This window comes from Bubalus kerabau, chromosome 17 (genome assembly GCF_029407905.1).
Source record: "Bubalus kerabau isolate K-KA32 ecotype Philippines breed swamp buffalo chromosome 17, PCC_UOA_SB_1v2, whole genome shotgun sequence".
NCBI lineage: Eukaryota > Metazoa > Chordata > Mammalia > Artiodactyla > Bovidae > Bubalus > Bubalus kerabau.
In genome coordinates this window covers 56,478,356-56,502,377 of record NC_073640.1, presented here as the reverse complement: position 1 = coordinate 56,502,377, position 24,022 = coordinate 56,478,356, and the positions used below count along the sequence as shown (strand labels likewise).

Here is a 24,022-nt window from a genome sequence, read left to right as displayed (position 1 = left end):
ACACTCTCACAAACTATATCACCATAACTGTAAAAAAGTATAAATTTCTGGTTTTTATATAGCTGTACGGGTGAGCGTTTACGTTGCCCGGATGATCCTCAGTGGTCTGGGGTGCAGGCTTCAAACCTGTAGCTGTCTAGCGACAGAGTGGTTCAATTCCACCTTTCGGGCGAGGTGGTTTCTCTTTTTCTTCCAAACTGGACATTAGAATGCGAGTTGGCCCAGAGGACCTCGGACCCGAGTCTGGAGATGTCGCTGCAGTCTTTGTTTTTCGTCGCTGAAGTTTTCCCCTGTGAATACATTCACACACCCCATCCCTGCCCGCCCCGGGGAAAACCAAAGAACTCCAAAAAATGAAGAAAAACTGGTGTATACTCTCAGTTCTAGGAAATTTACAGTTAGAAAGTGATTCTAGATTCCTCCCCTTCACTTGCTTACTCACTTGTTCAGTCATTTACCCACTCATGTATTTAATCACGCATGCACTTATAAAACAGTCGAATATTTATTCCTTTGATCATTTATTCATTCACATATTCAACAAGTATCTGCTGGGTGACTGCTCCACGCCCAGCCCTGCACTGAGCGGTCTTGGGGACACGCTGATGACTACAAAACCCTGACCCTGACCTCGTGGCCAGTGGAGGAGACAAACTTTAAACATTAATTAATTCCCCATTGAATTAACAACTATCAAAGTGTTCACTACTGGGAAGGCAGGTACAGAACCTATGCTGCTGCTGCTGCTGCTGTTGCTAAGTCGCTTCAGTCGTGTTCGACTCTGTGCGACCCCATAGACGGCAGCCCACCAGGCTCCCCCGTCCCTGGGATTCTCCAGGCAAGAACACTGGAGTGGGTTGCCATTTCCTTCTCCAATGCAGGAAAGTGAAACCTATAAGGACATCTTATAAGGATACCTGAGTTTAGGTAGGGTGTCAGGGTAACGTTTGAACATATACTTGAAGGATGGGATTGAATTAGTCAGCAGAAGGGGAGAATATTCCAGAAAGGGAAACAGGATGGCTGTAATAACAGGAATGAGGATGGTAATAATTGCACCTTTACTCTGTGCTCAGCGCTGGCATGTATAAGCTCACTGATACCCTTCAGCCCATTCTGCAGCTGAGAAAACTGAAGTTCAGAAAGATGAAGCCTTTTATTCAGGATCACCTTTGGGAGGCCTCCAACCCCAGGGCTCTCACACCCTTGGCCCGTACTATTTACCACTGCCCCCTGCTGTCTTTCCTAAGCCAGCTATTCACCAAACCCTGCCTGTTTTGCCTCCTTGAAGTCTTTTGAAACCTTCCCCTCCTCTCCAGCCCACAGCCCTGGTGCTGCTCCAGGCACGCCCTCACACCTCAGTGTTCGCATCCTAGCCTCCTCTCTGGTCCTCTGCCTCATCCCCGCCTCTTTCCCAATTACCCTCAGCCTGGCAGCTAGAGGAGTCTCCCTAAAGCACAAAACTGTCCTTGAATTTCTTATGGCCAAAACCTGCCAGAGCTCCCCAATACTCTCAGAGAAGATCTAAACTTAATCTGGAATTTTAGCTTGCAGAATCTGGTCCCTGCTCAACCTCTCTCTTCACACCTTTTGTTTTAGCCCCCGGGAACCTCTAGTTTTCTCAATGTACCAAGCCCTCCCCCCTCAACTCTTTGCACTATTTCATTTGACTCAGTTTTTTCTATTTCCTTCTATGCCCTCTGTTTATCCTCTAAGACTCAGTTTAGGGATCCTCTCTTCCCAGAAGTCTTTCCTGACTCCCAGACCAGGTTAGGTGCCCCCACGGGGCCCCCCAAGTCCCATGGACTCCCCCAACTCTGCCCAATTTACATCATCCCTGATTGGGAACAGGTCTGTGTCCCCGACTTGACTGTGAACGCTGGGAGGGGGAGCGTGAGGCTGTCTCAGTCTCTGCAGTGTCCCCAACCCTGGGCACATAATATTGTGTGCGTCTGCTCAGTCGCGTCCGACTTTGTTTGAACTAAGTAATAGTTCGAAATTAATAAGTACATTTTTGAGCTAATTAATAAATTAAGGGATTCCATCATGACAAATCCCCCTGCTTAGTCATTTACTAAGACACCTAACCTCTGGACCAGTACTTCAATTCTCAAAGAGCTTGCTGCTATGCGAATGAGAGTGGGCTTGGATCTTGCAACAGGGATGGCTCAGTGTATCTGTGGACAAAGTGGCAATATCTTTGGTTTAGTCAGTCTTGGGTTGTCCCCAATATGTTCCTCACTCAGAAGATGTGATCATGTGAAAAAGCAAAAGGAAACTCATCTTCACTGTAAAGTGATCCAAGTTTTATGATTCATGTAACCCTGAGGACTCCCAATGTACCTGAGTGGTCTTCAACCGTTCAAGTTTTTTTTTTTTTCTACCTCTCACTTTTGCTCAGGCCAACCCCAGAGCATTACATGGTCAAGTATAAATTCTTCCCTCACCTGGAAACCTCCCTGAGCCTTCAGTATTTAAGTATCAGACACCTCATGGCTAATATTCTGCCTCATTACTTCTTCAAGGAGGAGGTACAGCCTGTGTGTGTGGGAAGTCCTCCTGACTATCTAGCCTCCCTCCATCCTGCTGTTGACTGATTCACTAGTAAGAGTTCCAGCATATATGTGTGTGTGTATGGTCCTGTAGCAATCTAACCTCACTCCCTCATGCTGAAAGGAAGGCAGATGATGGGTGTCAGGAGCAAAGAGACCCTGAAGCTTGGTGGATACATTTTTAAGAGTTTTTTATTGGCGACAGTGCAGAACCACGAGGAGGAGGGTAGCGGCCCAGTGCCAGCCAGCCCCAGCCCCCGGGGGGTCAGGTGCAAAATACAAAAAGAATCACAAATACAGCATGGGGTGAGGGGTTTGGGGGTTCAATACATTGTGGTCTACAGGGGCAGGCCCTGCTCACAGCCTCACACTCGCACCCAGAATTCTCAAAGATACAGATTGCAAAAATCTATAATCCCTCAGGCTTACTCACACACAAAAAATATCAGGTCCCCAACAAACCCAGAGTCAGAAGACGGCTGGAGAATCAGGGACAGTCACGTGGAAAGAGTCAGGTAAAAACTGGCAGAGAACAGACAGAGGCGGGAGAGACTCAGGAAAGAGAGAGCCAGAGATGGCCAGAAAACAACCAGAGACAGCCAGAAAAGAGACAGCTAGAGACAGAGGCAGCCGGAGACAGGCAGCCTGGAAGTTTCCAGAAGCAGTGTTTCCAATTCAACGGCATGGCTTTGAGGGCCAACGTGACCTAGGCCAAGGATGCAGAAGCGCTCACACACTCACACGCGCACACACACACTCATATATAATATATTTATTTATACATAATAGATATAAGTGCCTTTCGGAAATCAAGAAAGGGATAAATAGCCACGGAAGTGGGGGGGGGGCGTCTGGGTTCGGGGGGGGGGGCGTCTGGGTTCAGGGCGGGAGCCGCAGGACGGGGCAGTGGAATGTTCTCCATGCAGCACAGAGGGCGGCAGGACCCACCCGATATTAAAAAATATCAATTGGCCTCATGATACAATCCTCATGAGGGGAAACACAGGGAAAGGCAGGGTTAGGGAACCTAAACCGAGAATTGGGGCTGGGGCTGGGCGAGGGGAAGCTAGGATCTTGGGGAACCCAGCCCCTTGGAGTTTGCCAGTCCAAAAATATTAGGGGGTGGTGGGGGTCAAAGCCTCAGCCTTTAAATCTTCTCCGGGAAAATGTCGGGCCCCCCTGGCAATCTCCCGTTGCTCTCTTTCTAGAAAGGTTGTGGGAGGCCAAGGCAAGGGAGAAGTTGGCGTCCTAGGCTGGAATAGGGTGACAGGCCTTAAAGAAAAAGGCCAGGGCTTGGTCTGGGGTGCAGAGACGGGGGTCCTGAGGAGAGAGGCCACGTGGATGGATAACTGTCCTCCCCTCTCGATTCTGTCACCCCCTCGAGTCTAACTCATTTTGAGGGGAGAAAGGAGGCAGATGAGGGGAGGGGAGACCACGGAAAGGCTTTGGGGAGTGGGGGGCACAATCCCTCCGGAGGGGTTCTGTCCCACCCGGCTCCCCCCACAATCCGGCCAACTCGTTTCACAGTATAAAACACTCCAGCAGGACAGGCATCACAACGCCCCCTGCTGCCTGAATCAGAGAGGCCCAACAAGGAAGGCCTGGAGGGGAGGCTGTGGGAGGTGGGTGGCAGGCAGGGGGAGAATAATACTATAATCAGAAAGGAGGGCTGGGGGCTGAAAGTAGGGGGAGGCTTAGGAGGCGGGAAATTAAAAATCGGAGCCAGTTTTGCCGGGATGGAGCAGCTGGACGGTCAGGGAGGGAGGTTCACATTTCAGACTAGGTCTGGGTGGAAGGAAGATTAACAAAGGTGGGGGCATCAACTTCCCTTTAAAGGGGGGCTCAATTCGGAGGAGGATCGAAGCACGTGGAAATGTTGGATAAATAAGCTGAGGTCGTGGGGGGCGGCAGGGAGAACCAGCCTAGTCACCCCTGGAAGGGTGGGCGTAGGAGAAACACTTTGGGGGTTTGGTGGCATTTCCTTGTTGGGCCTCTCTGGAGAGAACTCCAGCCCACCCCACAGCCCACTGCCAACACCCCGCTCCCTCCAGCCCAAAGGTGGGCATCCCTCCCGCCCCCACCCCCCATCCCCAGAGGTTGGGTCCAAGTGAAACGGCCCACAGGCAGCACTGGGCAGCCTGGGGGGGTGTCCATCCCCTCCCCACCCCGTGCCCCCAAAGTCACCAGCTCTCTGGCCTCGCCGGGCCGGCAGAAACAAGAGGCGGCACAAAACACAAGGAAGTCCTCCTGTCCGATGGCAGCGGCAGCAGAGGGTCAAACAGGAGAGGCAGGGAAACCACACGCCCGCTTTGTCTCTTCCCCTCTCTCCTCCAGTTCCTCCTCGTCCAAATCTCTCTCCCCTGTGTGTTTGTTTGTTTTGTCTAAAGTTCACAGAGCAAGAAGGGAGGGCGAGTTCAGGGGGTCGGAAGGCTGGTCACTGCCGCTGGTGCGTTGGGCGCCGGCGAACGCGGAGACCTCCGGGCAGGTGAGGACAAACGAGGAAGTGTACGAAGGGTTAACAACGGGGAAGGGGTCGCCGAGGACTTGAACTTCACTGTGTGTAAAGAGAGAAGCTGTCAGGTTGGGGGGTGCGTCTTGGCTGGTCTGGAAGGGCAAGGGCGGTGGTGGCGGGGGCGGCAGCAGCCAGCTGAAACCATCTTCCTTAGTGGATGCTGACCCCGGCAAATCTCTCACCTCCGCCAGCGGGCCCGGCCCGGGCCCCCCGGGCCCCTCTTCGTAGGGGATCTTGCAGCCCGGTTTGTGGGCCACCAGCACAAACTCCAGACGTTCCTTCTCCTTTTGGAGCTCGGCGATCTCCGACTCCAGCTCCGCCTTTTCTTCCTCTAGCTGATCTGTCTCCTGAGGTCCCCAATGGCCACGGTGGAGCACGGAGGAGAGCAAGGAAGGAGGAAAAGGCCGTGAGCGACTGGAGAAGGTGGGTCATGGCTGAAACCAGTTCTCCTACTCTGACGGCTAAGGCCCATGGCTGGAAGGCGGCTCCCAATTGAAAGACCCCCTGAGGTGGAGGCCTGGTGTGCCAGGGGACTTGGGGGAGGGGTCTTGCCTTCTAGGACCCTCAGTCTCCCCATCTGTCCAGTGGCTGTTTGGGAAAGGGCCAGGTACACACGGGAAGTCTCTGGTTGCAAGAGGCACTTGGAGGGTTGTTGAATGAACCAACCATCCTTACTTGTTTTTCATGCCCCCTATTCTCCTCATTACCCTTTCCCCTCTGCCTCCCAGGGAAGAGACCAGGTAGCTCAGGGAAGTAGACAATTTCCCTAATTTCCTCCTAGGTGAGCAGGTCACCCTACAAGCATAAAGTAGAAAACTCTCAGATTGAGGTAGGGCATGAAAATAGAGGGGCACCTTGGCACAGGCCTCCAGCCCAAGATCGAACTACAGGTGGCGGGGGCAGAGGGTGAGGGAATTGACATAGGATTAAAGGATTTCGTTTCTCAGACTCTCCAAAATGTTAAAGCTAGAAGGAACCTGGGAGATTCAATGAGGAGTTGAAGAGATGGAAAACTGAGGCAAAAAGGGTTATCACTTGCCCAAGACCAAAAAAGGGGTATGACTGAAGCATCCCTCTATAAAAGGTCGCTCATAGGTCCCCCTCAGGATAAAGTGAAGGCCAGGCAAGTGGTCAGGGGTGTGAGGGGGTCTTCAACCAGGACAGGGACTGGCCAGGAGTATGTGAGGGTCGGTGTGTGTGAGCTGGCTGACCCCATCTATATCCAGTTCCACATGTGGAACTTCTTGCTCTCAGTTCAGGACAGAGGCATAGGTGGTGGTGGCCAGCAGAAGATAGGGAGAGAGCCCCCCTTCAGCCTTCCCTCAGCCCACCCCACCCCAGGGACCACCCTCACCGCCTGGAGTCGGTCCGTCAGCTCCCTTCGCCGGTTCCTACACTTCGCTGCTGCCAGTTTGTTTCGTTCTCGGCGAACCCTTCTCTTCTCCTCCTCCTCTGGGGTGAGCTGAGTAGGAGAAATAGAGATGGTGAGATCTGGGGACACGGTGTACCTCCCCCTCCATCCTGAACCTCCTCTTCGTCAAGAACCCCCAGGAGTCAGAAAAGGACCAAGTCCTCACTGTGGGGAGGAGGACAGGGTTTCTGCAGCATTGAGGCTGCAGGTGGTCCCTCACCCCAAGAGTGGGAAAGTTCCTGCCTCTCTCTTTTCCTCCCCCCCAGCCCCCAGAGCAAACTCTGATGCCCCTTACTCACCGTCTCCTCTCGGGGTCTCCTAGGCCGGGCTCGAGCTGGGCGGGAAGGCCCAGGTCCACTAGTGGTTCCGCTGGTGGAAGGGCCACCACTGCCACTTGCTCCGCCACTGCTGTAGCCACTCATGCCCGGTGTGGAGTAACTGGTTCCTGGCATGTCATAGGGGTCGACGGCCGGGGGCTGGGAGGCCAGTGGCTGCCCCTGGGACTGGGCCATGGAAGAGATGAGGGTGGGTTGCACAAGCCACTGGAGGTCCTGGCTGGTTGTGATCGCGGTGACCGTGGGCACGAAGGAACCGGGCATTTCCCCAAGACCGGCGCACTCCTACGGGGTGACACATACACACACAGGCGTAGACACACAAACAGAGACACCGACACACACACACCCAACACACATACACACACCGACCCGGTGAGTGAGCACAGGGCCAGCGGGTGTGGATGTGTGTGTCACAGGCAAAAAGCCACAACACCCACCCTTCCACTACACCGTGACGCAGTGGTTAATGAGGATTTCTGTGCAACTGGCTTCTACCTCCTCCTTCTTCCTCGGGGAAAGGTTGCACGGTTCCAGCGGGTGGTGAATCACACCCCGGGTTGGTGACTCTTAGGTGTGGGGGGTGGGGAGGAGGCTGGACACAGCCGGGTGACAGAAGCCCCGGGATGGAGTCACAGCCACACACACAGCCACAACACCCCACCCCCACCCCAGAGGCAAGGGGAGGGAGAGGGAGAGGCCTTAGGCTAAGCCTTCCTCTACACTCACACACATATACACACCCCTCTGAGCGCAGGGATAAGGGACTAGAGGGTCCATGAGACCCCCGTGCAGGGGCGGGGGGTCCCAGTTAAAAGAGTGTTGGGGGACGGGCCTAGGAGTTTAGAACAACGTTTCAAGTAATTGTCTCTCCCCAGAGTGAGACTGACAAGCGACAGGTTACGGTGGGCAGACAAGGACAGCAAGTGAGCAGCCAGGCTCCCTCAGACTGTCGCGGAGGCGGGGTGGGGTAGGTCCTGAGACCCCAAGCCCAAGCAGCGCTCATGTCCCCCCCACCCCCCCACCCCCAAATGTAATCCTAGAACTGCTCGGAAGGCTCAACTACTCTCGCAGGGGGCGTGGTGAGGGATGGGCTGGCTCACTGGCCAATCAGCGCCCCGGAAAATCAGAGGGGGCGGGGCTCCTGGAGACCACCTGGCTGGATCCCCCAGGGCTAGCGGCTTTAGTCCTATTTTCTGACACACAGGAGGCACCCGGCGTCCGGAGCACAGGGAGTGAGAATGTGTCTGTGTGTGCCTGGAGAGGTGGGTGACGGTCACTACGTCTCCCAAAGGAACCTTGGCACACAGACACGCTCTGACCCTGAGAGCGGAGGGACAGGATCCCTGTCAGGTCCTTGCGGACTCATTGGGTCGCAGAAGATCGCTCCTGTGGCGACAGGAATCCCCTCGCTGTGCCTCTAGAGGCCCGTGAAAGAGACCCTAGCGCCGGAGAACCACAGGTTCCGGGGACGAACTGTGGGAAGGAAACTGCGCCCTACAAATAGGAAGCGAAAGTTGATTGGCCACAGCTCGTGCCGCGGCGGCCAATCGGGACGCTGAGCTGCCCCCTCCCTTAGCAACGTGGCCCGGCGTTCCAAAATAGAACGCTCCCGGGACGTCAGGGGCGGGGCGGACGAAGGGGGCGCCACGCGCCGTGCGTGCCCCGCGTCAGACGGAGGATTCCAGCGCGTCAGCCGTTACGCACGGGTCCCCCGTTACGTCTCCGCGCAGGAGGCGGAGGCAGCGCCACCGAGGGTTCGAGGCCCGCCTGCCCGCTGGGTCCAGGGTGACCCGGCGCCGGAGTAGGCGCTAGGATGGAGGAGGAAAAAGAGAGGCGGCTACTGGAAGCTTCTCCGGGATTTCCCTCACCTGCCTAACCTCTCTGGCTTCAGGTTGGTGACTTGAGTGGGGGGCAGTCCCCGAACCGGCTAAAAGTTCTCAGCCCTGCTACCTCACACACGTTGCACTGAACGGCGCGCTATCCCCACCCGCAAAGCTCACCCCTCTGTGTTCCCTCCCTGCGCTCCACGCACACAACCAATTGCAAGCACGTCCGGACTCTGCAGTTTGCAAAGTGCGCCGTGAACCTTCTCCCTGTCAGATCCTAGATTTGGACGTGTTGTATTTGGGGTGAGGGGATTGCTCGCTCCACCCTTGAATTTTAAAAATTTATAAATCACAAAGCAGTACCCCAGCCCTCTAGAACTTACCTGGGAGGCGGCGGCGGTGGGTGGACTGCCGAAGGAGTCCACCGAGGACAGATACTGAGACTCGGCGGAGGGTGAGGAGCTGCACCGGGAGCCGGAGTCGTAGTCTCCGGGGAAAGCTTGAAACATTTCCCTGGGCACAGGGTGGCCCCTGTGACCACGCTGAGGTCGCCGGGAAGCCAAGGCTATGGCCGGGTGGGGGAAGAAAGGTGCGAGTCCGGGGTCAGCCGAGCGCGTCCCCAAAGTGCGCTGTTCGGGGAAACTCAGGGTGGGGGCAGCGTCCCGCTCCAACAATGGCAAAGTTTCCGTGTAATTCCTTTGCGGTGCCCAGGCCCCCACAAGATGCCGCTGTGCCTCCTGATAGTCTAGGCTCCGTAGGACCCGGGGGCGAGGGGGGATCGCTCCCCCAGAGGCGGAAAGCTCTGTCCTGCTGTACAGAATCTGCTTCGGGTGCGATCACCTCCACGCGTCCGGCGGGTCCCACGGGGGAGGAGGGAGTAGTAAAGAAGACGAAAAAAAAAGTCGATCCTCCGAATTAAAATGTAGAATTATCTAGAAGAATCCTTCTAAAAACTTTCCGGAAGAAAATAAACCGAATTTCACAGCCCCCAAGAAGAAGAACCACAACAATCAAGTTCCAGCTCCGCGTGTCCCAGCCTTGACCGTAGATCTCAGTCTTATGAATGAAGCTCGGAGCCGCCAGCCTGTATTTATATGCCTGGGGCCCGGCCCCCTTGTTGACGTCACCCGTCCCTCACTCGGCAAACTTCTCGATATCTCCGGCCCTTGTGAACCCAGCCCCGCACCGTCCGGCAAGAGGTCTGTCTTAGCCTCGATCTGATCATCTGCATCACCTTCGTGGCCTTGGGGGTCTTGGGGGCTGCATTCTGGAGCACTCGGCGGGAGGGGATCCCGGCCGGTCTCCCCGGAGTTCCTGTGACGCAATTAGCCATATAAGGAGCTCGGCCGGCGCGGCTGTGTTTGTTTGGTATCCTAGCAATTACGTCAGAGGGAATCCCTCGCTCGCTCGCTAGCTCGCGCGCTCACCCGGCGCGCCTGCGGAACCCGCCCGCGCCTGCGCAGTCCAGCGCCGCCCGGGGGACGGGGGAGGGCTGGTATTAATAGGTTATTAGACTGACCCGGCAAAGGATCCAGGCTGGGGAGACCCCAACTGGGGGGTCCATATCACTCTGCCCCCCCCTCCCATTTCCCCTGATGGTGCAGCGCCCTCTCTCGAGAGGAAGGTCAATCTCCTAAAGGAGACTCTGGCTCTGTGGTTGTAGTCACATAGGCGGGGAAACTGAGTCCCGAGACGGGTGGGTAGGACTCTGATGCTCCCGGTGAAAGAGGAGGTGAGGGTGGAGTCCCTAGGCTCGTACAAGCTTCTGCCCTGACTAGTTGTGCAATCTTGAAAATATATATATATATATTTTTTTCCTCTCTGAACTTCAGCTTCACTTTTCCCGGATGGACAAAGAGTGTGTATCTTGGACCCTGCTGCCCCCAGAGGTGCGGCGTTTGGGAGGTACGCGGGTTTGCGGGGGAAGGGGAATGAAACTTGGGGTGAAGTGCCCCTGCTGCTGCTGGTGCTCCCCTTTCTGCTTTATAATCCTATCCGTAGTCAGAAATATGTGTGACGGCGGTGCGGGGTGGGGTGGGAAATAAATGATAGTAATAATAATGATATAATAATAATAGATGCCACGTATTTAGCATTTACCAGATACCGGCTCTTGTACTAAGCCTTTCAATACAAGGTTTTCAATCCTTGTACAGCTTCAGAAGTTTAAGGGAGGAAAATCTTCATTTTATAAAAGAGAAGGATAGATCGCGACTTGCCCAAGATCTCATCTCAAGAAATTCAAACCCAGAATTCTCGTTCTCTTCCTGACTTCCGAGAGCTGCCTGTTTCAGTGAAACTCCCTGAAGAACCTGGGTGTTGGGATTATTTAAATAACAGCTTCCATTGGTGGGGAGTGATACGCCTTGCAAACCTGTCCCTATCTGCTCACAGCATACACTATTATAACCCAGGTTCCAGGTCGGGCTGGGGGGCCACGGCGGGGGCGTGGCGTGGGTGGGAGCAAGCTGCTTACCTGGCTATCCAGTTAGGAAATGTGGTTCAAGAGTCTAATTAGGGTATTTCAGACCCCGCAGCCTCTAACTCTTGAGCACCCATTGGTAAGGATCTCACCAGGTGCTTCATAAACCTGAGTTCCTGGCATTTCCCTCCCAGGTTGGAGCCTGGCTCAGCCAGGGCACAGAGGAAGAAGCACCTTAAAACTGTTGAATCCCACAGGCCCAGAGAGAGGGAGGGCTGGCTCCTGGTCACACATTAGGTATGAAGCCAAGTTGGAGGGGTTAGGTCTTTCCTCATTCCCAGAAGACTTTTGATTCCCTGTCCCCAAAGTGGGGAGGAGGGAGGGAGATGGGGAAGGCTGAAGGGACATGGGCTCAATACAGGGAGGTTGAGAAAAAAGCCCAGCCTCAAACACCTCGTTCCCCCACGCCCCCTCTGTCTGCCACCAGTCTGGGAGTAGGGAGGGGACTAGAAGATGACACAGCAACCACCAGCAGGCGGTGACTCGGCTCCAGCATCAGACAGGGAGTGACCCCTCATTCCTGTTCTGTCCAAGCCCCTCATCTCCTCTCCCACGGAATAAAAGAGACACATAAATGCCTACCCTCGCTGCCCAGAGACCTTCATACCCCAACCGAGGTGGCCCATATGACCACACAGCTGCTGGCATATCCTCAAAGGGGCATAGTTGGGCATTCAGGTTTCACACACACACACACACCCCACACATAGAAACACACCTTCACGTGGTTACCAACACATATGACAGGCACATCCTTACTATAGATACTTGTGGTTGCTCTTTACACACAATGACAATTGTGTGTTAATTCTTCTGAGCACTTGTATTAATTTATTTGATTCTCACAACACTCCTATGAGGTAGGAACTATCATTTTACAGGCGAGGAAATAGAGGCCCAGAGAGGTGAAGTCACTTGTCTAGAGTCACACAGCAAATTAGTGGCAGAGCTAGGATAAGAATGTGGCCCCTGCTTTTAATTATTATTAAATGAGTTATGTACATTGACATATTCACAGGCAGATGGTGACGCTCACGCAGGCACTGGGCATTTACGACCCTCCTCCCCCTGCCCCCTTGCCCACAGGCAGACCCAGAAACTAGGCGCCTTGGGCTTACATTCTGACCCCACCACTTAGTAGTTGGATGAACTTGAGCTGGTGAAGTCTGGAGCCTGTTTTCTGTCCTTGGAAAAGAGGAGAAATAGTGCCCAGCTTATGACGCTGGTGAGAGGATTATGTGAAGTGAATATCTTGGAACATGCCTGGCACAATGGAAGGGCTTGTTTTGTTTTTAAAACAAAGCCACCCTAGGACTTGCCTGGCAGTCCAGTGGTTAAGACCCTGTACTTTCAAGGCAAGGTACGTGGGTTCAGTCCCTGGTCAGGGAACTAAGATCCCACATGCTGTGCTACCAAAAAAAAGAAATTAATTCATTTTAAAAAGAAATAATGATAAAAAATAAAACAAAGCCACCAGACACGCCAGATCACATTGCAGTTTTCATGAGTCCTGAGTACTTTTGCCTTTGTGGGCCTCTTTCTCCATAAAGACATCTTTAAAAGTATTTTTTCATGACTGCATTGGTATAAAGACAAATACTGAATATTAAAACATTTCACTTGACCTAGAAGTTCAGTTCTTCTTGGATTTTATTGGGTTGGCCAAAAAATTTGTTTGGGTTTTTCCAGAAGATGTTACGGAAAACCCCGAATGAACTTTTTGGCCAAGCAAAGAAAGGCAATTAAGCACTTATATGGGCCCCTAAAGTTATCATAGGTCCTAGTACCATGCCCTCTGCACCTAAGGGAAAAATTGGCCTTGAAGACATACCACACACACACACATATACACATACACACCCTCGCATTCACGAAGTCTCACTCGAGCATACACGCAGACATGCATACCTTGCCCTTGCAGCATGGCGGGGGCAAGGCAAGTCTTCCTCCATGAGGCTCAATTCCAGGGAGCTTCCAGGAGGAGGAGGACTTGAGTGTAGGGGAGAGGGCAGGACCCCTGCTCGGGCTCCCAAGAGTCTGGGCTCCGCAGGTGATGGGGAGCACGGGGACCCTGAGCCTCCTGTTCCTGTTGGGGGTGGGGAAGCAGTGACAGCTGCGTTTGCTCAGAGCATCCTGTAAACAGCCTGGGAGGCCCAGTTCTGCCAAAGGGAGCCCTCATTCTTTCGTTCTTCCTTTGGCAAAACCCTTGCTACTGTGTTCCTCAGAATCCCCACCCATAGGGCAAGAAGGTTGGATGGCCATGGGCTCTCAAAGTCCTTTCCGGCTCTGAAATTTAATAGTAAAAATGACAAGGAGAGGCTTCCTGGTGGCTCGGTGGTGAAGCATCTGCCTGCCAATGCAGGAGACATGGGTTCAATCCCTGGCCTGGGAAGATCCCACTTGCTGTGGAGCAACTAAGGCCCTTTGCCACAACTGTTGAGCCTGTGCTCTAGAGCCGGGGAACCACAGCTGTTGAGCCCACGCACCTAGAGCCTGTGCTCTGCAACAAGAGAACCTACCGCAAGTGAGAAGGCCAAGCACCGCAACAAAGAGTAGCCCCCACTCCCACAGCTAGAGAAAGCCTGCACAGAAGACCCAACACAGCCCAAAATACATGAATGAAATTATAAAAAAAAAAAAAGAGGAGGAAGATACGGGAAGTAAACACTTAGCTCTGCTCACATGAATTCTCTCAGTTAATCCTCACACTACATCAGCCCCATAAGTAGGTTCTGATATTATCCCCATTGTACAGAGAAGGAAACTGAGGCACAGGGAGGTTAAACCTGAGAACAGGGTTTTTCAGCTGTTTCTGTGAAATCAAACCAGCTGGGGAATCTGGTTACGATGCATGTCTGGTATAGTCTTTTGTGTTTCCAGGCAGCCCCTGTGTGATTCCAAGGCTCTGGATCCAAAAGACAGGTCTATGAGAGTTTCTGATGCTGAGCGGAGAGGGTGCACATGTGTGGGTGTAGGTTCTACTGCAGTGACTGCGACCTCCAAGAGGGTATAGCCGAGCTGGTTAGTAACTGCTGGCTCCTCCGGGCCCAGGGTTAAGTAGTAAGTGTTACTGGCTGGCTGGGCCCACTCTCCATTGAGCAATCCTGGAGGCCCCCTGGAGGCGGTGTCTGTGGAGTTTCAGGGAAGCAGAGCAGTCCAGACTTGGGACTCTTGGCTTGCCCTTAGTACCCCTGCATCCTGCATTCAAACTCCTCACTCACCACAGCCCACAAGGTCTGGCATGACCTGGCTGGGGCCGACCACCCCAGTCTCGCCTCCTCCTCCTCTTCTTCGTGTGGTCTGTCTCCCTGGTCTTCAAATCTTTGCATGTGCTCTTCCCTTTGCCTGGAGCATGCCCCCTTTTCCTCCCTCTAGCTCATACTCTCTTCCTCCAGGTCTCAGCTCCTCTGTTCCCTCCTCCAGGAAGCCTTCCCTGGGTTAGCACCCTTCCGTTAGAGAGCCCCCCTCCCCTCTATGCCTGTCTGGGTTCATCACTCTCTGGGGACAATCTGCTCTTCTTCATTGGGGTGTATTATTATTCAGACCTGAGTCGAGGTTGTCCAAGTCACAGCCACATCCCCAGCACAGTGCCAGGTACTCAGCAGGTGCTCAGTAAATATTTGTTGATTAAATGATTCTTCATCATCCACTCACTTACTCAGTTATCAACTCTGACAGACTGCCTTGGACAGAAACATATCTGTTCCTTTGCCATTTCATGGATTGAAGGGGGAAGATGCTATAGACTAACTGACAGGCAGCACGGCTGTACACGGGTGTAGGGACCTGGCTCTCAGTGTTGATAAACAGTCGCCTGTCTGTCCTCCCTGCCTTTTCCCAGCTGAGCTGGTGACCCTGGGTCCTCCCAGGGTTGAGGTGGACACATCCGTCAGGGGTGGGAAGGAGGATGCTTGGTTTACAGAATCCAAACTGTGGAGACAAAAAGACAGACACACAGGCAGACAACACAAATGTGCATGCACACAAAGAACTAAACAAACACACAGTCACACACACAGCTTAACACACACTCTCGTGCACACACACTGCAGAAATGTATAGACAACAGATACTGACAGGCGTACAACTCTACACACACAAACTGGCAGAGCTAGGCACCCCCACTGCCACGGAGAGGCCCCCAGGGCTGTGGACTGGCAGAATTTCTTAGCTACCCACATTTGTGTGGCGGTTCCCGCCTCCAAGTCAGTCGGACACAAGGAAGCTTCACAGTCTTGCTCAGAGTTGCATACAAACCTACAGAACAAGGCACACAGAGACACAGCATCACACACTCAGATCCCATTTCTGTGTACCCTCTTTCCCACGCATGCTCACAGCCACACACACGCAGTTTCACGTGTGAGGGCATGCAGACACTGCTAAGCAGGGGCTACTCTCAGATGCTGACTTGTATCAGGCCCTGGTCCAGAGGCCCTGTGAACTCCGTCACTGTGGGAGCCAACCTCTCACCCATCCCAACTCAGACCCACACAGTGTGATGGTGTATCACTGGCTATAACCACTCTAGGCACTGGGGGGATGGGAGTGCTTAGGGAGGCCTGAGCAAGTCAGGAGGACTTCCTGGTGGAGGTGGGTCTGGGCAACTACTGTCAAATCCTGAAAAGATTTAGATAAGGAGGGAGTCTGTGAAAGCACTCTCTCCCTACTATAGACATCCAAGACCAAAGAGAGGAAGCAGGAGAGCCTGCAGGAAGCTAAAAGGAAGGACCGAGCAAGGTGGTAAGGATAACAGTTTTGGAGACCTTTCCAGCTGCACTTTGAATGAAAATAGCAGTAGTATTAACAATAGCTGGCAGTCACTTGAGAAAACTACCCATGTGCCAGTTGCTCCATACAGATCCGCTGTATTTTCTTAAGTCTTCTGATACACTATAAGGAGGGCACTAGCTGTGTGACTCTGGCAAGCAACTTCTCTGATCTCAGTTTCCTCATCTGTAAAATGCAGATAATAACAGCACCTCCCTCCTAGCATTTTGAGGAATAAATGAGTTTGTATGTAAAAATGCCCAGAACAGTGCCTGGCAGAAAATACGTTCCCTGTAAGTGTAAGCTGCAATGGCAATAATTATTATTAGCCCCATTCAGTGGATCAGGAAACCGAGGCCAGGAGTCCTTAGGGAACTTGCCCAACCTGCAGGTTTGTGTGAAGTGAAGACTGGTTCCGACACGGGTAGTGGGGCTCTGGGGTAGTGGGTGGGGGAGGCAGGGCCTCCCCACTTTGGGGTGTGTGTGTGCTTGCGTGCGTGCGTGCGTGCGTGCCTGAGCACACGTAGGGTGATTCCATTGTTCTCTGCGCAAACACCCAGACCCCATCCCACCCCTAGCAGGTCATCTAACTGCTAGCCGCAACCCACAGCCTCCCAGTCATACCCGCTGCGGGTTTCCTCTTTACGGCCCAGGGGCCTCCCCACCGGCTGACCCCCTCCCCCGCCTCCCCTTCTTGCACCTTGAGGATGCCTGTGGCTGGACTGGGTGGTCTCAGGCTGGAGCTGCCCCATCCCTGACTCAGGCCTGTGCCCCCTCACTGACCTGAATGCGGCCTGCCTGGCCCCCACAGCCAGACAGCCACGCGGGGGTGTCATGGGGGGGGTGTCACAGTGGGCCACGTGCCCGCACCCGGGGTGGCTGAATTCCGCCTGTGATTCAGTCCGCTTGTCTGGGTCGCCGGGGGTGCCCTGGTCTGTGATGTCAGCGGCCAGGTATGCGTCCGGGGTTTCTCTGAGTGTGACTCAGGCCCAGAGCTACCCTCTCCCTCCTGCAGACACTCTGGGCAGCTTTCCAGGGCTGGCGGCCGGCAGGCAGCCTGACGCTCCCTTCCCGGCCCCCTCCACACCCTCCACACCCCTGAGCTGTGGGAACAGCTGACTAGGGGACCGACAGGAGGCAGATTCCAGAGGCTCAGACCCCAGGCCAGCCCCAGCAGCCCACCGGGACCTCCCCACCTCCCCTGGAGACCAGGACTCACAGATTGTTATGGGATGGAATTCATTCATTAACTTATTCATTCAAGCACCATTCAAACATATGTTCTCAGCACCTCTCCTGTGTTAGGCTCTCCAGACACTGGGGATAGAACTGAGAATAAGACAGAAATTCCTCACAGTGCCCCATCAGAGCCTGCAAGTTGTATAATATTATTATTGCTATTGTTATCCCCCCTCCCCAGATCCCACCAGGCTGTAAGACTCAGGTTAGTTTCTGTTCCTCCAGGCAGCTGTCCAAACAGTTCCAGTTCCTTTTAATCCTTGGCTCCCAAACAGTCCCTGGGAGGAAGTCCTTTCAGGAGTCTGACCTTCAGCCAGCCTGCCGCAGCAGGTGCCTCTCCTTCCCTCTTGGACTTTCCTCGTTCCCCGTCCCAATGAATGATTTAAGCCTCTGTTCTCCCCAGCCTCAAACTCTTACCCTCCACTGGCTTCCCCAGAACCTGAGCTTCACCGTGATGATCATGATCGGCCTAGCAGACACCAAGGGCTCCCTAGGTCCTTATACCAGGGTCAAGACTTAGAGATACACCTTCATCTGGTCACAGCCACCCATGGAGGAGGCCTGTTGTCATGCCCATTTTATAGGAAGGGAACTGACGCTAAACCACACAGCTAACGCCTGAGCCTATAACTCATGTTCTGGACACATGCTTACAGGGCACACACAGAGAGGAAGTAACAATACTGCTGACAGTCAAGTGTGGTATTTTGTAAAAGTTTATTCTGTGCTGAGCACTTTCTAAACGTTCTCTGTAGGAACTCATTTACTCCCCATGGCAGTCCCATGAGTGTGGGCAATTATTATTCCCATTTTACAGATGAGAAAACTGAGGTCCATAGAGGTCTTAATGCTAATACGGTTCAAGTCCACAAATACTGACTGAAATCCAGCTATGTTTCCCAGTGTGGTGGTGCTGAAAATTAGAGCTATGCAACTGGACATGGCTTACCCAGAGCCACAAAGCTAGAAGGCACACACAGAACCATGCACACAGTTACACAGATGTGCACTCAACGTGGACACATGAGTCACAGATTCATTTACTCAACAGTAATTACTGAGTACCTACTGTGTGCAGAGAAGTGCTGGGGATCCAGCGGTGACCACCACAGCCCTAGGCCCCGTCCTCATGGAGCACACAGCCCCAGGGGGGAGACAGCAAACAAAGAAATATATGTGACTAAAGACTGATCAATTCTGTTGAAAGAACTGAGAGAGAACTGACGGACAAACGCAGCCACCTGCACAGTTGCACACAGATGACCACACACAGAGGTCCAGAACTACACACATGCACACACACAGAAAGGCAAGCTAAGAGCAAGACTGTACACATCCAAATGTATGTATCTGTAAGTACTGTGTATATAGGTACTTACACAGTCATATTTCACATACGATCACACAAAAAGACTCAAGTACACACACCCAACACACAGTCAGCAGGGTTTAGATACCCATACATCCAGTTGGTGGTGGTGGTGTAGTCGCTAAGTCATGTCCAACTCTTGCAACCCCATGAACTGTATAGCCCAGGAAGCTCCTCTGTCTATGGGGTTTCCCAGGCAAGAATATTGAAGTGGATTGCCATTTCCTTCTCCAGTACATCCAGTTACACAAGTGCAAACTGGGGAAACCACTCGCTGAGTCCGTCAGTTGCTCTCACACACACACGAATGAAGCCCTCATAAGCATGCTCTCACACCGGAAACCCCAGATAGACACTGTCACGGACAGAATCACTCACCTACAGTCACAACCATTCACAGTCAAACATCCAGTTTTTTTCTCTCTGCTTGGAGATTTGCCCCAGCCCTGGTCACATGAAGCTACTGGTTGGGGGGTGTTGGGGGTGTGTGTTGGGGATGAGTTATTAAAACCTCCCAGCTGTGGACAGCTTCCCGGACACAGGATAGAAGGACTTTGGGCTGCCTGTATGATGAAAAGAGCTTCGAGGAAGACAGGCAAGAAACCCCGAGGGGAGCAGGGAAAGGAGCGGGAGGGAGCTCTAGCGCTGTGGCTCCGGGTGTGTGTGTGTGTGTGCCCTGCTAGCCTCCCCTGGTTGGGACCCCCAAACTCAACAGCCCACCCAGGAACCCGGGAGTCTGAGGCAAAAGCAGAAGGCCAGAGAAGTGTGCTTGGATCTATTTTAGTTGTTATTATTTGGGGGAATGTGAGACAGCCACCGCACGGAAGATGCTGGACAGACAGACATGCCGGGGAGGAGGGGGCGCAGACGGACAGATACCCAGCGGAGGCGGTCCTAGGTCAGACAGGAGGAGCGGGTGACAAGCAGACGGCGGCTGTCTAAAGGGAAACCGGCAATTTGGGGGCCTGGTTCTCCCCCGCTCCATCACCGCAGCGCCCCCCCACACCAGGCTCCCGGACTGCTCGTCTGTCCGCCCGGGCCGGTCCTGGGTGCACCCTGTGCGGCCGCGCGGCCAGGCCCGGGACAAACAGCCTTCACGTTGCTAAGCGACGGCGTTCCACAGCCCGTCGCGTCACCGCGTCTGCGCGGGCGGGGGGGCGGTGAGCACGGAGACGGCGGCTGAGTCGTTTGTTGACGTTGCCTGGCGACCGCCGAGGCGCTGCCAGGCAACGCCGGCCGACTGTTCATTCTCTTAAAGAGGCAGGACCATTTTACTGGATCCGGCTGGACCGCGCGGCGGGGACTGAGGCTCTGCAGGGAGAGGGGAGGGTCGCTGCCCAGGCGTTGGGGAGATTTAGGTAATCGGAGGCTGACTTACACCCTCTGGAGTAGAGAAAAGGATATAAGCTGGGGACCGTTGATATTTGAACTAAAGTTTTTAAGATGTTAGTGCAAGATGTTAAATCGATTGCACACGTGCATAGGCGCACTTGTAGGCACGCACTTCCACGGGAGAGTGGGTGGCAAAGATAAACCGATAGAGAGACGTGGGTTCAAATACCCTCTCTGTGACCTTGACCTGTAACTTCTTTTTTCTGAGCATCTTTGCTTCCTGAAATGGGAGTGATAGCATCACCCACCTCCAGAACTCAGACTGTATGAAATCCTGTTAAGTACTTAGTACATAGTAAGTGCTCCGTACATAACAGGTGAAATTATATTCTTTAATAACTGAGTTCTTTCCCTACCTCACTGGGATTTGGAATGAGATGGTATTTGTAAAGTACTTACTGCAGCACAGAGTGCTAAATACACAGGGGCTGTCATATTAGTGCTGATGTTTTAACTATCACTTCCTCTACTCTGTAAAATAACACATCACAGGGCATTGTCAGTCATCACCTTTCTTTGTGTCTTGGGGTGCAAAGGCAAGGAAATCAGGCAGATGTGATTGGAATTTTTGTTCTACTGGCCCCTGGCTGTGTGACCTCAGACAAGTGCCTTGCCTTCTCTGACCCTCTGCTTTCTCCTCAGTGAAACCTGTGAGCTCTCACTTCTCACATAGTCACTTCCAGGTAACGGTCCTGGGTGAGGGGTCTGCTGTCATTGGGTGTGTCAGGTCACTGCCCCATGTCTGCAGCATGACTCATGGGGCTACATTATGTAAAGCTCTTAGATTCTGCACAGAGGGCAGGTTATATAAACGTGTTTTATGTGCATCCTACATGTCGAGCCTAGGGAGGGGACCTGGCTTGCTAAGCCTGCAATTGCCAAACTGTGGCACTGGCTGCTTCTAGGAAGTCAAGCCTATCATGTATATTGCCTCATTCAAAATATGCCTCTGTTGGGGTCTCTCTATCCCCCTAAATGCTGTGTCTCAGTCTCTGTCTCTTAATATGTCTTCAATTTCCCTCTTCATCTCTCTGTCTGTTATGCTATCTCTGTGCTTTTCTGTCACTCTCTATCTCTGTTCCCCTGAGTTCCTTTCTGGGTTTCTGCCTCCCTCCCACTCCCCTTTCTCTGGGTTTTTATCCATTTCTGAGTCTCCCTCTGTGTCTCTGTGATTCTCTTTGTTTAACTCCCAAATTTGTTCCCAGAGTCCACTGATTCTGAACAGCACCAATCCCCTCCCAACTGAGTGCTGTGGGTGTCGGGATGGTTCCTCTGCTCCTTGGGCCTCTGCTCTTCTCTTTGTGCAAAATCAGATGGAGTACCAAGTGGCACTAAAGGTAAAGAACCTGCCTGCCAATGCAGGAGATATAAATGATGTGGTTCGATCACTGGGTCGGGAAGATCCCCTGGAGGAGCGCATTGGCAACCCACTCCAGTATTCTTGCCTGGAGAATCCCATGGACAGAGGAGCCTGGCAGGCTACAGTCCATGGGGTTGCAAGGAGTCAGACACAACTGAAGTGACTTAGTATGCACGCACGGCAGTGCAGATTGACAGGGAGCCCCATCTCCTGGGCAACTTGATAAAGGTGGATTGCCTCAGTCCCACACCCAAAAGCTGTGGGTCAGAAACTCAGAGAAGGAGGTGGCAGAGATTATGACCTGTGAGAGTCTGCCTGAGAGATTCTGAACAACTTATCTGAGGCCTCCACACGTGTCCTGATGCCAGGTGTTGTTTTTTTAATGGCTTTTAATTGAAGTATAGTTAATTTACAATGTTGTGTTGGTTTCAGGTGAATAGTGAACTGATTCAGTTATGTGTGTGTGTATATATACATATTTATATACATATATACATATTTATATACTCTTTTCCACATTCTTTTCCCTTGTAGATTATTACAAAATATTGGGTATAGTTCTCGGTGCTGTACATAGGTCCCTGTTGGCTGATGCCAAGTTCTGATGCCACATAATAGGTGAGGTTCCATGGAGACATGGCCAGGGACAAGAGTGATCTCCCCTGCAGGTAGAGGGTCCTGAGTGTGGACAGAGCAGGGTGTCAGGGTGCGGAGAGAGACAGATAGCAAGACACAGACAGACAGAGACAAAAAGATAGAGGCAGAGAGATACGGAAACAGAGAGATAAAGCCAGAAATTGCATTTTCTGCACACTGCCTGTAAATGCACCTTCATGGTGGAGGGCCACGTACCTACCTGCGTGCGTGTGACTGTATTCAACAGGTCGCTGCAGGCAGCACTGGGGTGTGCCGGGTCCAGTGCTGGGACTGAGTGTGGGAAGCAGATGCTGGGCTGGGAGGTTCTGGGTGGACCCTCTCTACATGTACCTGCCTGCCTTTAAGCCAGTGTCCCGGGCCAGCATGGGTAACTAGCTGACAACTGGGTGCGGCTAATGAGGATATAGCTCCAGGGGTCCTGGGGCCCACGTGGATAAATTTGGGTATAGCTCCAGACTCCGAGGGTGTTGTGGACTTAGGAAGAGCCAACCTAATAGAGGGGTACCATCTTTGGAGCCAGACTGAGCTGACTCCTTAGGCAAACTGAGTGACCTCTGGGAGCCTTGATTTCTGCATCTGTAAAATGGGGAGGATAAGGACTTGTGTGAGGCTTTTGTGAGCTCTCTTTCACAAAATGGTAACTGCTGCCATCTATTGAGGGCTTGCCATGAATGTGCCTGTCAGCAAATTCTGTAGCTCTGCCTTCAAACATCTCCAGAATCTCATTCCTGTTGCCCCTTGTCCGAGTCACCGTCACCTCTTGCCTGGACTATTGCCTGGCTCACCTTGCTGGTCTGCCTGCCTCCACTCTGGCCTCCCAAAGCCCATTCCCCACATACAGCTGGAGGGATGGTGTTTAAATCAAAGTCAGTTCATGTCCCTCTTTTGCTCAAAACCCTCCCCTGGCGTCTAACTCACCCAGAGTAAAAGTCAAGGCCCTCGCCATGGCCCATAGGCTCCTTGTCTCTGCCGCTCTCCCTCCCCTCCCTTTCTCTGCTCCAGCCACACCAGCCTCCTCCTGTTCCTCCAACACACCAGGCATGTTCCCTCCTTAAGGCCTTTGCATCTGCTGCTCTCTCTGACCCGGATGCTCTTGACCCAGATATCTCCACGGCTCCTTTCTCACCAACTTTCAGTCTTTGCTCAAAGAATCACCATCTCATGTCGGCCTTCTCTGACCACCCTCTTTGAACTGGCAACTTCAACCCTCCCTTCCTCTCTACCTCCCCAGCACTGCTCCTTTCCAATGTGCTATGTAAGCTCCATCATCTCCTTCCCCACTCCCAAAGTGTGAGCTTCTGGGAGGAAAGGGACTTTAATCTTGTTCACTGTTCAATTGCCAGAGCTTACCACAGTACCCGACACATAATGTGTGCTTGAGAAACAGGCTGAACGCATGAATGACGTGCCAGGAGTGTGCCACGAGTTCTAGGTCGGTGAATTCATTGAATCCTTACGTTGAATCCCTATTGTCACAACAGCCCTCTATGCTAAGCACTACCCATTTCACAAATACGGAAACTAAGAGTCAGAGAGGGAAGTCCCTAAGACAGAAGCTCAAAGGCCCGGACGATCCGAGGTAGATTATCCTGCCTGCCTTCAGGGGCGTCCCTGCTGACCGGTGCTTTGTCTGTGTTTATCCTCATCATCCCCATATTTATTTCAGGGCCCATTCCTTCTTTCCTTGGTTGCGCGGCCTCTATTACTGAGTCCCAGACAGCTCCCTTCAGACTCTACGAATTTCTCGGGGTTTCTGACTCCGGAGCCCAGAATCTCTACTTCCGCGTTGCCGTCTTCCCGGGTCCCTGCGCCCGGCGGACCTCCGGAGGCGAAGGCCCCAGCCTGGTGCGCCCACCCCGCCTCCGCGCCCAGTCTCAGCCCCGGCGCGGCCGGGCTCGCAGAGGGCAGCCCTGGGGCGGGCGGGGCCTGTTGCCCGGAGACCAATGTTTTGCCGCTGCAAACTGGGTCTCTGGGCCACCGCGGGGGGGCAGCCTGGGAACCCGAGCCGGGCGTGGGAGCGGGCTGGGGAGGGGCGCCGGTGGCCGGGGGTCTGGGGCCGAGAGAGCCCGGCGGATGTCTGGAGTAGGGAGGGAATCGGAGACCCGATTTGAGGG

General features: G+C 53.3%; 2 protein-coding genes and 1 non-coding gene across 4 annotated transcripts in view; 2 read left to right on the top strand and 1 right to left on the bottom strand.

Moving 5' to 3' along the window:
* The first annotated feature begins 85 nt into the window (after window positions 1-85).
* On the top strand, window positions 86-172 carry TRNASTOP-UCA (transfer RNA opal suppressor (anticodon UCA)). The gene has a single exon. It is a non-coding gene; the product is annotated as a tRNA-Sec (tRNA).
* Window positions 173-2,035: 1,863 nt separating this feature from the next.
* FOSB (FosB proto-oncogene, AP-1 transcription factor subunit) lies at window positions 2,036-9,351 on the bottom strand. 2 transcript variants are annotated; one of them, XM_055551607.1, is made up of 5 exons: window positions 9,023-9,351; window positions 6,775-7,095; window positions 6,419-6,526; window positions 5,247-5,411; window positions 4,969-5,106 (listed from the first exon to the last, which is right to left on the bottom strand). In XM_055551607.1, the coding sequence occupies exons 1-5, from the start codon at window positions 9,146-9,148 to the stop codon at window positions 5,104-5,106; spliced, it is 723 nt and encodes a 240-aa protein (XP_055407582.1). In that variant the 5' UTR covers window positions 9,149-9,351; the 3' UTR covers window positions 4,969-5,103. The 2 variants fall into 2 exon arrangements, with proteins under 2 accessions (XP_055407581.1, XP_055407582.1); XM_055551606.1 differs by having other exon boundaries at window positions 2,036-5,411.
* Window positions 9,352-9,549: 198 nt separating this feature from the next.
* Window positions 9,550-24,022, top strand: part of ERCC1 (ERCC excision repair 1, endonuclease non-catalytic subunit) — a 49,925-nt gene continuing 35,452 nt past the window's right edge. The window contains exons 1-2 of the mRNA XM_055551601.1: window positions 9,550-9,838; window positions 10,472-10,544. Coding sequence (XP_055407576.1) covers window positions 9,699-9,838; window positions 10,472-10,544 — 213 coding nt within the window. The 5' untranslated portion in view covers window positions 9,550-9,698. The remainder of the gene's footprint in view (window positions 9,839-10,471; window positions 10,545-24,022) is intronic.

Excerpts from the sequence above, each read along its gene's own strand:
- FOSB (XM_055551606.1), bottom strand. The coding sequence starts at position 9,148 with ATGTTTCAAGCTTTCCCCGGAGACTACGACTCCGGCTCCCGGTGCAGC. Across the intron at positions 6,527-6,774 it reads GGAGACCCCGAGAGGAGACG|CTCACCCCAGAGGAGGAGGA; the intron begins GTGAGTAAGGGG and ends TCTCCTACTCAG. Across the intron at positions 5,412-6,418 it reads TGACGGACCGACTCCAGGCG|GAGACAGATCAGCTAGAGGA; the intron begins GTGAGGGTGGTC and ends TGGGGACCTCAG.